Raw genomic sequence first — 12859 nt, 5'->3', positions numbered from 1 at the left:
GGGCGCTTCCGCAAGAAGTTATTCATAATGAAGGTCGACAAGGTAACCAGATGGTCAACAGCAGAGCGGCGCCTACGAAATCCACATTGTACATTGGTAAGTAGGCGTCGAGACTCGAGCAGCCAAACCAATCGAGAGTTAACCATTCGCTCCATCACTTTACAGACACAGCTGGTAAGCGAGATAGGTCGATAACTGGAAGGCAAGTGCTTGTCCTTCCCCGGCTTAGGAATCGGGACAACAATAGACTCGCGCCAGCATGCGGGAACATGTCCCTCAATCCAGATGCGATTGTATGTACGAAGAAGAAAACCTTTACCCGCAGGAGAAAGGTTCTTCAGCATCTGAATATGAATAGAATCTGGCCCTGGAGCGGAAGATCGTGATCGGCCAAGTGCGTTTTCGAGTTCCCGCATGGTGAATGGGGCATTATAACTTTCACAATTCGAGGAGCGGAAGTTAGGTGGCCTAGCCTCCTCTGCCTGTTTGCGGGGGAGGAAGGCAGGGTGGTAATGAGCGGAGCTCGAAACCTCTGCGAAAAAGCGGCCGAAGGCATTGGAGACAGCCTCAGGGGCCACAAGGACGTCATTCGCGACCTTCAAGCCAGAAACTGGTGAGTGGACCTTAGTGCCAGATAGCCGGCGCAGGCTACCCCAGACAACAGAAGAAGGAGTAAAACTGTTGAAGGTGCTTGTGAAAGCAGCCCAGCTGGCTTTCTTGCTTTCTTTGATAATACGACGACACTGAGCACGTAATCGTTTATAATTGATACAATTCGCCACTGTAGGGTGGCGTTTAAATGTGCGTAAAGCACGTCGACGAGCACGTAAAGCGTCTCTACATGCTGCGGTCCACCAGGGGACCTGTACGCGACGTGGAGAAGAAGGAGGGTGAGGGATGGAATATTCAGCAGCAGCGAGAATGACTTCCGTGAGGTGTGCGACCTGACGATCGCAGCTTGTAAAGGTTTGATCCTGAAAGGTCGCCCTGGAAGAGAAGAGCCCCCAGTCTGCCTTGGAGATGCTCCAATTAGAGAAGCACGGAGAGGGGGTATGCTGCAGGAGATGGATAACACACGGGAAGTGGTCGCTCGAATATGTATCAGAAAGTGCATACCACTCAAACCGGCGTGCAAGTTGGGGAGTACATATAGAGAGGTCTAAATGGGAATAGGTGTGAGACGTGTCCGAAAGAAAAGTAGGGGCGCCAGTATTGAGGCAGACAAGATCGAGCTGGTTGAAAAGGTCTGCTAACAAGGAGCCCCTTGGGCAGGATACTGGAGAGCCCCAAAGGGGATGGTGGGCATTGAAGTCTCCAGTTAACAAAAATGGTGCAGGTAGCTGAGCAATAAGTTGCATCACGTCTGCCCTGGTAACGGCAGATGACGATGGAGTGTAAACGGTACAAAAGGAAAACGTAAAAGTGGGAAGAATAATGCGGATGGCAACTGCCTGCAGGCCGGTGTGCAACGTGATGGGATCGTAGTAAATATCATCCCGGACCAGCAACATAACCCCTCCATGAGCTGGGATACCTACCACAGGGGGTAGGTCAAAACGCACAGAGGTGTAGTGTGCCAAGGCAATTTGATCGCATGGGCGTAGCTTCGTTTCCTGGAGGGCTACGACGAGCGGATGGTGCAAGCGGAGCAGCAACTTCAAGTCCTCTCGGTTGGAGCGAATGCTGCGAATATTCCAGTGAATAAGTGCCATCGTAAGAAAAGGAAGATGAGAGAAGTGGTCACCTCGAAGGCCGCTGAGGGCCTGGCTTCGAGCAAGCACTGCCGCCGCTATCAGTAGGCAGACAGTCATCGTCCATTGGGTCTATAGGGTCATCGGCCATCTCGGGAGGATGGCCGGGAGGGGGAGCTTCCTCCGCCGGTGAACGGCCAGATGTACGGCTACCAGCGGTGCGGCCAGGCGAAACGGATGACGGCCTGGGGCGGCAACCGCTGGGTGGCGCAGGAGAAGAAATGCGCCGTGGCGGAGAAGGAGAACTGTGCTTCCTATGCGCCTTTTTGGAAGGACGTTTAGTGGAAGTACCGGTCGAAGGCTGGGAGGTCGAGGTACGGAGGAAGTCTGCACGGGATGGTTCCTTCTTGAAGGCCCGTGCATCTGACTTCGATGTCTTCGTCTTAGCAGAAGCTGAGGAAGGTGCTGGTGTCTGTGGGGTGATGGGAGGAAGAGGAGACGTCGACCGCGCGATCTTAGCACTGGCCGAACGGACGACCGTGGTGCTGAAGGACAGATCGCATGTCTGGGTTGCTACCTCCCGGGTAGTCCGAGGAGAGGCGAGGACAGTACTGTATTTCCCCGCTGGGAGCAGCGTGGGCTTCCTACTAGCCAATAGCTTGCGAGCAGCCGAGGTGGACACTTTCTCTTTGACCCGAATTTCTTGGATACAGCGTTCTTCCTTATAGACAGGACAGTCGCGGGAGGATGCGGCATGGTCACCCTGACAGTTCACACAACGAGGAGACGGAGGTGGACAGTCACCCTCATGGGCATCCCTGCCACAAGTGACACATTTAGCCGCATTGGAACAAGACTGTCGAGTGTGATTGAAACGCTGACACTGGTAGCAGCGCGTAGGTGTCGGGACATAGGGGCGAACAGAAATAACCTCGTAACCCGCCTTGATGCGCGATGGCAGCTTAACACTATCGAAGGTCAAGAAAAGTGTCCGGGTCGGTACAAGGTCATTGTTGACCTTTTTCATGACCCTATGGACAGCCGTCACGCCCTGCTCAGCGAGGAAAGATTGAAGCTCCTCGTCAGTCAATCCGTCGAGGGAGCTAGTATAGACTACACCACGAGACGAATTCAAAGTTCGGTGGGCCTCCACCCGGACAGGGAACGTGTACAGGAGGGTGGCCCGAAGCAGTTTTTGTGCCTGAAAGGCACTCTCAGTTTCTAGTAATAAGGTGCCGTTACGCAACCTGGTACAAGATTTGACAGATCCGGCTATGGCATCTACGCCCTTCTGAATAACGAAAGGGTTGACAGAGGAAAAATCCTTTCCGTCCTCAGATCGAGAAACTACGAAGAACTGTGGGGCAGGCGGTAGTACTTTTGTCACTGTTGGCTGGTCACGTTTCCGTTTTTGGGTCGAAGTCGAGAGAGATGGAGTAGAATCCATTGCGGAGGAATCCCCCATGATTGCCAGCGTCTCCGATGGCGCGCTCCTTCCTTGTGGGGACCCTCTCAGAGGGCACTCCCGCCTTAGGTGAATGTTTACACCTCAGGTCACACCTCCCGAGAAACAGACGGAGGGACCAATCGGCATGGTCAGAAGGTATCAGCTCAGGCAATCACCCCTCCCCGGGCCTGGCCTTTACCAGGGGGTACGCGCGTGCCTTACATGTCTACCCAGGGCGGGGACTTACGCGTTACCCCGTCACCGGCTACGCGTGCAAACGCGTGGGTCGGCCTTCAGGCACGCACAGGGAGGAAGGAAGAAGAGGAAAAAGAAGAGAGAGAGGGAGAAAGAGGACAGACTGTCTCAAACGCCGAGGCGGAGACCAGAGAAGGCAAGGAGAAGAAGGCAATGAGAAAGCAAGGAGGAGAAGGCAAGGAGAAGAAGGCAAGGAGAAGAAGGCAATGAGAAGGCAAGGAGAAAAAGGCAATGAGAAGGCAAGGAGAAAAAGGCAATGAGAAGTCAAGGGAAAGAGTAAGGAAGACAGTGAGGTGGAGAAGAGCAAAGAAAGGAACCAACAAAAGGAAGGAAGAAACGAGAAGTGAAAAACTACAAAGACCACGATTATAGGTCGTGGAACCGTCCGTCTCCGGACGCAGGCGCTAACTACCCCCGTGAGGGGGATGGACTCCTTTTAGTCGCCTCTTACGACAGGCAGGAATACCGCGGGCCTATTCTAATCCCCGGACCCGCAGGGGGGGGTCAGGAGCTTGTAAACTGCTCAACAAGTCACTCAGATGAGGAAGGACTCTCAGTGCAGGGGTGGATATGCTCAAGAGCATGAGAGATGGTTACCAACTCTGTGCTGAGTCTACAGCATTGACAGTGCAGGGTCTCAGGATAAGCAGAGTCTTTAGGAACTTGTGATAGGCCAAGACAGAGCTGTGGAATTAGGGATGCACCATGGTGTACGTGAGCAGGCCTGGACAAGGGTTGGTAGAGGTCAAACCTGGGGTTCAAAAAGAAGGGACCGGGTGGAATGGCGATCATAGTGGGAGGTGGATCTCCATACCTGGAAAGAGTAGACAGCAGTTCAGATGCTCTGGGGTGCAGCGGATGCATAATGCATAAGCAAAGAGCTATTGGTGGTGCAGAACCTGCAACAGTGGAATGCTTGCCTCCACTAGGACGCCGGTCACAGGCATAGTCTGAAAGGCACAAGCTGCCAGTCTTATATCACAATGGTGTATCACGTCTACTGTAGTATATACTGTCGAAGGTGATGCCAAGCTGCATGCGAGACTATTGTAATCTAGATGGGAGAGATCAAAGCTGTGTAGATCCATATCAGAGTAGAGTGGTCCGTGCCCCAGTTGATGTTACCTAGACACTGAGGTGCAACCAACACGTCCACTTTAGTGGACAAAGATGGGGAAGCCAAGTCGAGTAGGCATCAAAGAACAGTTCGAAAAAATGAGAGTCCACAACATTTAGGGACTGACCATAAATGTACAGATCCGGATGGGGATGGCCTGTACGGTGATGACAGAAATGCGAGAACTCCATGTGCTGCTCCATGCAGCCTGCAGTCAGCAACTTCCATCAATGGTGAACAAAAATAAATGCAAAAATCGTCAATATACACACAGGGAGACACTATAAGCCCCCACAAATGTCAACCAAATCATAGATAGCCATTAAAAAGAGAGGACACTGAAAACAGAGTCCTACTGAACCCCATTCTCATATAGATGGGAGGTACTACAGGAGGCACCACCCTGCATCTAAAAAGCATGACAAGAAAGAAAGTTCTAGATAAAAATCAGAAGCGGGCCATGAAGGCTTTACTCATGTAAGGTGGGAAGGATGCGGTGGTGCCATGTAGTATAATAAGCTTTATACAGATTGAAGAAGACTGCAAAAAAGTGTTGAAGCCAGTCAAAAGCCGCTTGGATAGCACACTCCAGGGATTGCATACAGCATTTGACCTACCATATATTCAAGTAACTTGCACAGGACATTGGTTAAACTGATCAAACAATAGCTGTCCATCTGAGAAGTGCTTTACCTGATTTAAAAACTGGAATAATGTCACTTTCTCACCACTGGGAACAATATTCCCGTTCACTCCTGTGTCAGTTAAAAAGAACAAGTTTATGACGTTGGCTAGTCAACGATAAGTGTTGAAGCATTTGTCTGTGCACCTGGTTTGGTGTAGGAGCCATGTCGGGGTAGAAAGGAGGGGTGCTGGTGAGCTCCCACACACTCAATGGAGCATTATAAGGCTCCAGGCGGCAGGAGATGAACGGTAAAGGGAGTCATTCCAGACTGCGTTTCACAATATGGAATGTGAGCGGATAGTGGACCAGCGCTAAGGCCTGGGTGAAATGCCAAGCACACTGTTCACTGACAGAGTCTGGGCTGGTGATGATAACAACATTCAGGTAAATTCTCTTGACGTCTGTAGGAGAATGGTGGCCAAAAATGCAACTGATCTTTGGCCATACCTGTGAAGAGGGCGTATGCTGTCCTATGGCAGTGACATATCATTCCCAACTAATCCGTTTCTGGCATCTAATAAGATAACAGGCCCAGGAATGAAGCTTTTAAGGCCATGAGGGGGTTGAGAGATGCCATTTGCAGTGTTGGAGGGCTTGGGGTCAGTCTTTAATAGCTACAGTTTTGGGGAACCAAGGGCAGTCTTCCTTTGGGGAGAACCTGAGGAAGAAGGAATCACTGAAGCAGCTGCCAAAAGAGAATGGCATTGGTTAAGCTCCATATGTACTCATCAATGCAGTCGTGTAGCTGTTGAGGTGGCAGCTGAGGAAAAGGCATCCCAATCCACATTATTAAAGGCCTACCTGAGAGTGATGAAGGTGAGTGATGCTGAAGAAAAGAATAAGACAATCAGAAGACGATCACTGTTGCATAAATCATCATGAACTCCCCATGGAAGAGAGGGGAGGAATCCAGGGCTACAGATGGAAAAACCAATGGACAAGGAAGTGCCATGTGCCACCCTAAAGTGTGTGAGGGCTCCGGTGTTGTAGAGGCAGAGATGAAGCCCTGCCAGCAAGTCTTCAACAATCCTGCCCCGGTTAGCAGTACAGTACCACCTTACAGAGGGTCATAGACATTAAAAACCTCAAGGAGAAGGAAAGGGTGAGGGAAGTGTCGAAGGAGAGCAAGAAATCAGGAAGCGTTGGAGACTGGTCTGAAGGAAGGTAAAGATTGCACATCATTACCACAGAGTCTACATAGGTCCGAATGGCCACTGCTTCCAGCGCAGTATAAAAAGGAACCCAAAAACTAACAATCTACATATCGACCACAGTAGAGACACCACAGAAGGCTCAGAAATTGCCAACCTGATTTTGGCAAAAGGCTTGGAAACCAGGAAACTACAAACATTCATCAAAAAATGAAATTCCTGCAATACAACACAAGCTACAGAAAAGAGACTGCAATTTTGGAAGGGTATGATAGTAACCATTACCGTTCCATTGGTAGTACATAGTACAACAGGTCGGACGGACATTGAATGGGCCCGAATCGGTCATTGTGCCGAGTCAGTGCGTCAACGGTAAGGACGGAGTGACATCCATGAATGTAAGATTGGGTCCTTATTGAGAGGGAGGGGGCAAATCCCCTGTGGGCGCCACCCAGATGTGGAAAGGGCCGCCTGGCATTGTAGATGGGAGTTCTAACGTCCCAAAAGGATGAGCAACCATTCCTAGGCATATATCAGGCGATTACAGCTCAGGTGTAAGAAGTGTTGATCCTTTGTTGTCAGGGGGCTCAGCCAGATGGGTACATAACAGCCCCACCACAGGGACAGGCTACATGTGGGATAGGGGCGAGGAACCCATGCCAGATACTAGGGGAGGGAGTTCTTCCTCAAATGGCTCACACTACAGAAAAATAATTTAGAAAGGGAGGTCAAACCCCAATGAGCACCAGAAAAAGCCTGTGTGTGTGTGTGTGTGTGTGTGTGTGTGTGTGTGTGTGTGTGTGTGTGTGTGTGTGTGCGCACCTGGAGACATGCAACAAGACCGAAAAGGAATAGTGAAACCAAGGGAATAGCTGGGTTGTCATAAAGGAAACTACAGTGGCAGAAACGGGGGGGGGGGGGGGGATAAGGGAAAGGGAATGCAGCCCGGGAGAGAAGGAAGGCTGCAATATCTTCGAACCCTGTATGCACCACATGGACCAACGAAAGACCCGTGGGCTCCTACAGGGAATTTCAACAAAATATTGCCAACATACGGGACAAATGCCCCGGACATGAATGGCTCCCTCTTCTCTTGATCTTACTGGTGATCCATGTTCCTGTTTCCTTAAAGCTGTGGTGATCTGATGTGAAGAATATCCATTATTTTAGAACAAAGATTGTAGGTGTTCCAGCTCCTTAGCAAGGCTGTCTCCATCAGACTCAACATTTGACCAGTGCACCAACGTTCGAACGACACCCATAGTTTGTGGCCCACAGTGCAGAAGAACTGTTATGATTTTTGCAGCATATGAACTATATATGTGAAAATATCAAATTTGGAATGGAAGTGGAGAAGGGCAGCTGTCTGACATTTCTTGACATCTTCATCAACCGGAAAGTGGGTGGATCACTGGGGTATTCTGTTTACCGTAAGCCCACACATACAGACCTATATTTACAGGCATCTAGCTGCAATCACCCATCAGAATCACTGAATTTCAGGTTACCACCAAAACACGGAAGATGTCAGTGGGTAAATTTCGATATAGCCGCAGTTTAATATCAACTTCTTGTGTTCCAAAGGATCCCATGGTGCTGTTACAATTTAAAAAGATGTTTCATTAATTAACTTGAAAATGTTATCTGTGCTTTCTTTTTTTTTTTTAGGTAGTTCCCCTGTCCATATAGCATTCTTAGTTCGAGAGTTTCTCCACAAAACAAATTTGATTTGCTTCCTTTCAGTCACCACTCATCTTACTAACTAACTACGGATCAGCCAATTACCTCAATCCCACTAATTTTTTGTTATTTACAACAATTAAATATCAACTCTATAAACATTTCTTTTTAGTCAAATGATATCAACATTGTGACAAATGTATACCTTCAGGAAGTTTATGTTGACGAACAGAAGTTTCAGATTTTGTGTATTTTGTTCCGTTTTATTTAAAAAAACGACAAGACCTTATGACTTAAACGTGAATTTTTCCAACAAAGAGGAAAACAAACAAGATGTAATTAAGATACACCATACTCCTCTGTATACTTTTTATATGTATTTTAAATAAAATGACATTGATATTAGTCCTGATAAATAATAACTAGAGATAAATTATGTTTTTCATCTATTACATCAATTTAATACCTGTAATGTTGGATCTGTCCTTGTGGGGCCATACGGATCCGTTATAGGCACAATATTATACTCCAGGTTTGGTTCCACATCATTCAGAAAGTCTTCGACAGAGCTCATTCTTTTACAGCATGGTGCAATCAGCTCCCAGAGCTTTTTAGCTGGGAAAAATGATATTTTCACAATGCTGTATGATTGAGAAAGATCATGTGTTACATAAACATTTTACCAGTAACCTTATCATCGTATGAATATTCAAATTTTGTTTTTTACAAAAGTGAGGACCAAAGTCAGAATACAGAGCATATAACCTGATTTCACCGAGGTGACAAAAGTTATGGGACAGCAATATGCATATATGCAGATGGCAGTAGTATTGTCATTATGTGCTACAAGGCGCTCAGTACACTACAACAGCCAATGATCACGCCCACTATGCATGAGATGCTCCAATTCATATCCTATACCCACCAGTCCATCCAAGCCCTGTCATACAAAAAATTATTGTACACGCTATAGAACAATAGATCCAAAAACTGGAGGGGAGGACATGGCAGGAGAGGGGGTGGGAGGATAGGGGGCATGAGAAAGGGGGGCTGTGGGGTAGGGGAGTATAGGAGGAGGGGTAGGGGAAAGGTGGGATGGGGGAAGAGAGAGGAGGAGGCAGTGAGGGAAGGGGGGCGGTGGGAAGGGAAGGAACCTACAGAGTTAGGTAAATGTACAGGGATAGGGGCACAAAGAGGATGAGTGGGGGGAAGAAAAGGGGGAGTGGGATGGTACATTGTTAAAAGTTATTTACCATGACAAGAATAGGAACATTTGCTTGTCACATTGAATTTACAGTATGTTTGTAAAGATCAACAGTTAAAATATGGTGCTGAAAGGAGATATTAATATACTAATGCCATAGTGTGCATAAACTAATAATCATAAGAGCAGCATGATAGTTATGCAGAATTAGAGTTCTGTTGTCTGTGGACAGGTCTGAGAAATGTTAGCAATGAGCATATTTTGATGCACCAGTGACAGTACTGCACAGACAATAGTAAACAGAAAACACAATATACACATGCTATTTTTTTTCCTTTTTTATAAAACTATCCAAGAAACATAATATGGTGACTGGACAAACGGCTTAAGGAAAAAGAATAAATTTTTGGTATTACCAATAGCATGCAATAATGTAGCACTGTAAACATGTGGTCAAGGGGAATAATGCAATCATATAATAATACAAACATGTGGTCACAGCAAATGGGTGGGGTGGGGGTGACGGGGACGGGGGGAGACCTATTTAGTACATCTGGAACCACGTATACAGCAGCAACATTAAATATCTATACATGGGTTTGGTTTTGTTTTGCTTTAGGGCACAAAAAGCAACTGGGGTCCTACGCACCTAAGTCAAAACTATAGAACATGAAGACAGAGAGGAGTTAGGAGTTCAAAAATGACTATATGTCAGTCCCAGTTGACATAATAGAAGACAGCTAAAAACAGGCAGGTGGAGAAACGGCTAAAAAAAAAACACCATACAGAAATGGGGGTCCAAAACTAAAAATAAATGGCCTTCCCCATATTTCTTTGGTGGATAAAAAGTAAAACGATGTTGACAGCACGCGCTTCATTTGTTAAAACGACCGATAACTCAGCGATGGCAAACCCAGGAAAGAAAAAGGTTACAAAATGAGCATTCCATCAGGAAGTGGTGGACAGTTAAAACTTGGGCGCAATGTGTATAAAGTGGTGGGGCGGCACCACTTATCAAATGACGATCACTATAAAGGCAGTAAGGCAGTGCCAAATATGCAGACTAGGCAGAATGATCTCCTTCCAGCGGCAGGGCTGAGATGAGGTTGTCCAAGCTGCTGGGGGAGGCTTCATAAGCCATAGCTAATTCCTGTGAAGGGAGGACCATTGGGGATGTCAAAGACACCACCTCCTGACAGACGGCAACACAGAGATCATTGGAGGGAATATAGGAACTCGTGGGCTGAGGTACGAGGACTGCTGCCTTGGCAGAAATGTCAGCACCCTGTTAAAAGAACTAGTGAATGAAATCCAGCTAGCTCTTTCGCTATCCTGAAGAACGTGACGACACTTTGCACCCATCTGTTTATAATGAATACAGTTTGCCATTGGTTAAAAAGGCTGACAGCACGTCTCCGTGCGCGAACTGCGTTGCAGCATGCCTCAGTCTACCAATGGACTGGTACACGATGTGGTAAAGAGGAAGTGTGAGGAGTGGAGCGTTCTGCAGCAGTAAGGATAACATTTGTGAGATATTCCACCTGGACATCACAACTGGGGATATCTTGTTCTTTGAAGGTCACCAGAAAGGAGTAAAGCTGCCAGTCACCCTTAGTAAGCTGCCATTTGAGCGTGCATACAGATGGGGTAGGGGTCAGCAAACAGACAGCACATGGGAAATGGTCGCTCGAGTAGGCATCAGTAAGAACGGACCACTCAAGACAATGCACAAGCTGGGCAGTGCAAAAGGATAGGTCCAAATGGGAATAGGTGTGTGAGGCGTCAGAAAGTAAAGTGTGTGCTCCATTGTTAAGGCAGAAGAGGTTAAGTTGGTTAAGAAGGTCAGCCAAGAGGGCACCTGTCTGACAGGTCCTGGGAGAACCCCAAACGGGACGATGTGCATTAACGTCACCGAGTAGCAAAAAATGGGGGGAGGTGTATGTCCAATAAGCTGAAGGAAGTGTGCCCTGGTGACTTTGAATGACAGAGGGACATAAATAGTACAGAGGGAAAAGGTAAAGTGGGGAAAGAAATCCTCTTTCTCGGACCGAAGGCCACAAACGTTCCATTGGATGAGAGTCATGATGAGGAAGAGATGTAAGGGTGTCACCTCAGCGCGGCTGCCGAGTGACAGCCTGTGAAGAGTTGCTACTACAGGGCATAGAAGCAGGAGGACCCTGCTCCACAGGGTCCACAACACATCAGCTTGCTTGTGTGGTCAGTCCATGGAGTCCAACACTGAAAAATGGTTGGTGGTGTGCACCGGCAACACGAAGGCCGGCCGGACTAAGGTATCACCTGGCGACACTGTCGACGAGGATCTTCGAGTTGGCGAAGTAGAAGACTGATTGCTTTTGGTGGACTTCTTAGAGCCTTTCCCGTTAGAGGAAGACTCTTGTGTTGTTTAGTTGGAGGAACAGAATAAATCATGACGGGAGTCCTACTCCTGTCCTTTCCAGCCTACCGTTTGTGTAGCTGGTGGCTTTGTCCCTTGAGAAGAGGGTTTGAAGGCTTGTTGAACAGCTGGATGGGGGATGGCAATGCTACCTCAACACTGGGCAATTTCAAAACCTCAGAGCTGAATTGAACATCACATGTCTGCGTGGCCATGTCCTTCATGGTGCGAGGGACACAAGAACAGAACTATAGGTGCCAGATGGGAGAAAGCAGGGTTTGCGGCTAGCCAGCAACTTGCAAGCGACTAGGTAAGGTACTTTTTCCTTTACTCAGATATCTTGGACAGCTCGCTCATCAAGATACACGGAACAATCCTGAGAAGAGGTGGCATGGCCACCACTGCAGTTAATACAGTGTGGAGGAGGCAGACAACTGCCCTCTTGCCCTTGTGCGCATCCTCACCACAGGTTACACATTTCGCTGGGTGTCGACAAGATGTTCTAGTGTGGCTGAAATGATGACACTGGTAGCAGTGCATCGGGTTCGGATTGTACAGCCGGACTGTGATAGTTTCATAGGCTGCTTTGATCTTGGACAGTAGCACCACTCTATCAAAGATGAGAGAAGAAATGCGGGTGGGCATTAAGGAGGAATCTACCTTTTTCATTACACGATGGATGGCAATGACACCCTGATCAAAGGGATAAGACTGGATTTCGGCCTACGTTAGACTGTCAAGCAGCCTGGTGTAAATTACACCACAGGAAGAATTCAAAGTTCTATGGGCCTCAACACGAACAGGATAGCTGTGAAGAAGCGAGGCAGCAAGCAGTTTCTGTGCTTGAGAATCACGAGTAGTCTCGAAAAGCAAAGTGTCATTCCATAAACGAGAGCACAATTTCACAGGGCCAGCAATTGCATCAACATCTTTCTGAATAATAAACTGGTTTGCCATGGCGAAGGACTGACAGTCTTCAGTATATCAGATCACGAGGAACTGTGGTGCAGCAAGAAGGGTCTTGGAATTGTTAGCCTCATTCAGTTTTCGTTTCGTAGATGTTGATTGGGAAGATGATTGACTCGTTGCCAGAAAATCCCACATGATTTGCAGTGTCCCTGATGGCACGCTTCTTCCAGTGGGGAGCCCCTTCACAAGGAGGCGCAACCGCCTTAGGTGAGCGTTCACACCTCAGCTCACACCTCCTAAACATCTGACAGAGGGACCAATCAGC

The 12859-nt window shown here is 47.8% G+C and overlaps 1 protein-coding gene across 2 annotated transcripts in view; it reads right to left on the bottom strand.

Annotated features, from left to right (window-relative positions):
* The window catches only part of LOC124789539 (bifunctional coenzyme A synthase), a 148509-nt gene that overhangs the window by 103623 nt on the left and 32027 nt on the right, over positions 1-12859 (bottom strand). For both annotated transcript variants that reach the window (XM_047256935.1, XM_047256934.1), the window contains exon 2: positions 8493-8641. In XM_047256935.1, the coding sequence (XP_047112891.1) occupies positions 8493-8641 (149 nt within the window). The remainder of the gene's footprint in view (positions 1-8492; positions 8642-12859) is intronic.

This window comes from Schistocerca piceifrons, chromosome 3, assembly GCF_021461385.2.
Source record: "Schistocerca piceifrons isolate TAMUIC-IGC-003096 chromosome 3, iqSchPice1.1, whole genome shotgun sequence".
Classification (NCBI taxonomy): Eukaryota; Metazoa; Arthropoda; class Insecta; order Orthoptera; family Acrididae; genus Schistocerca; species Schistocerca piceifrons.
The sequence above is the reverse complement of the archived record's forward strand: the minus strand, read 5'-3'. Positions and strand labels throughout refer to the sequence as shown.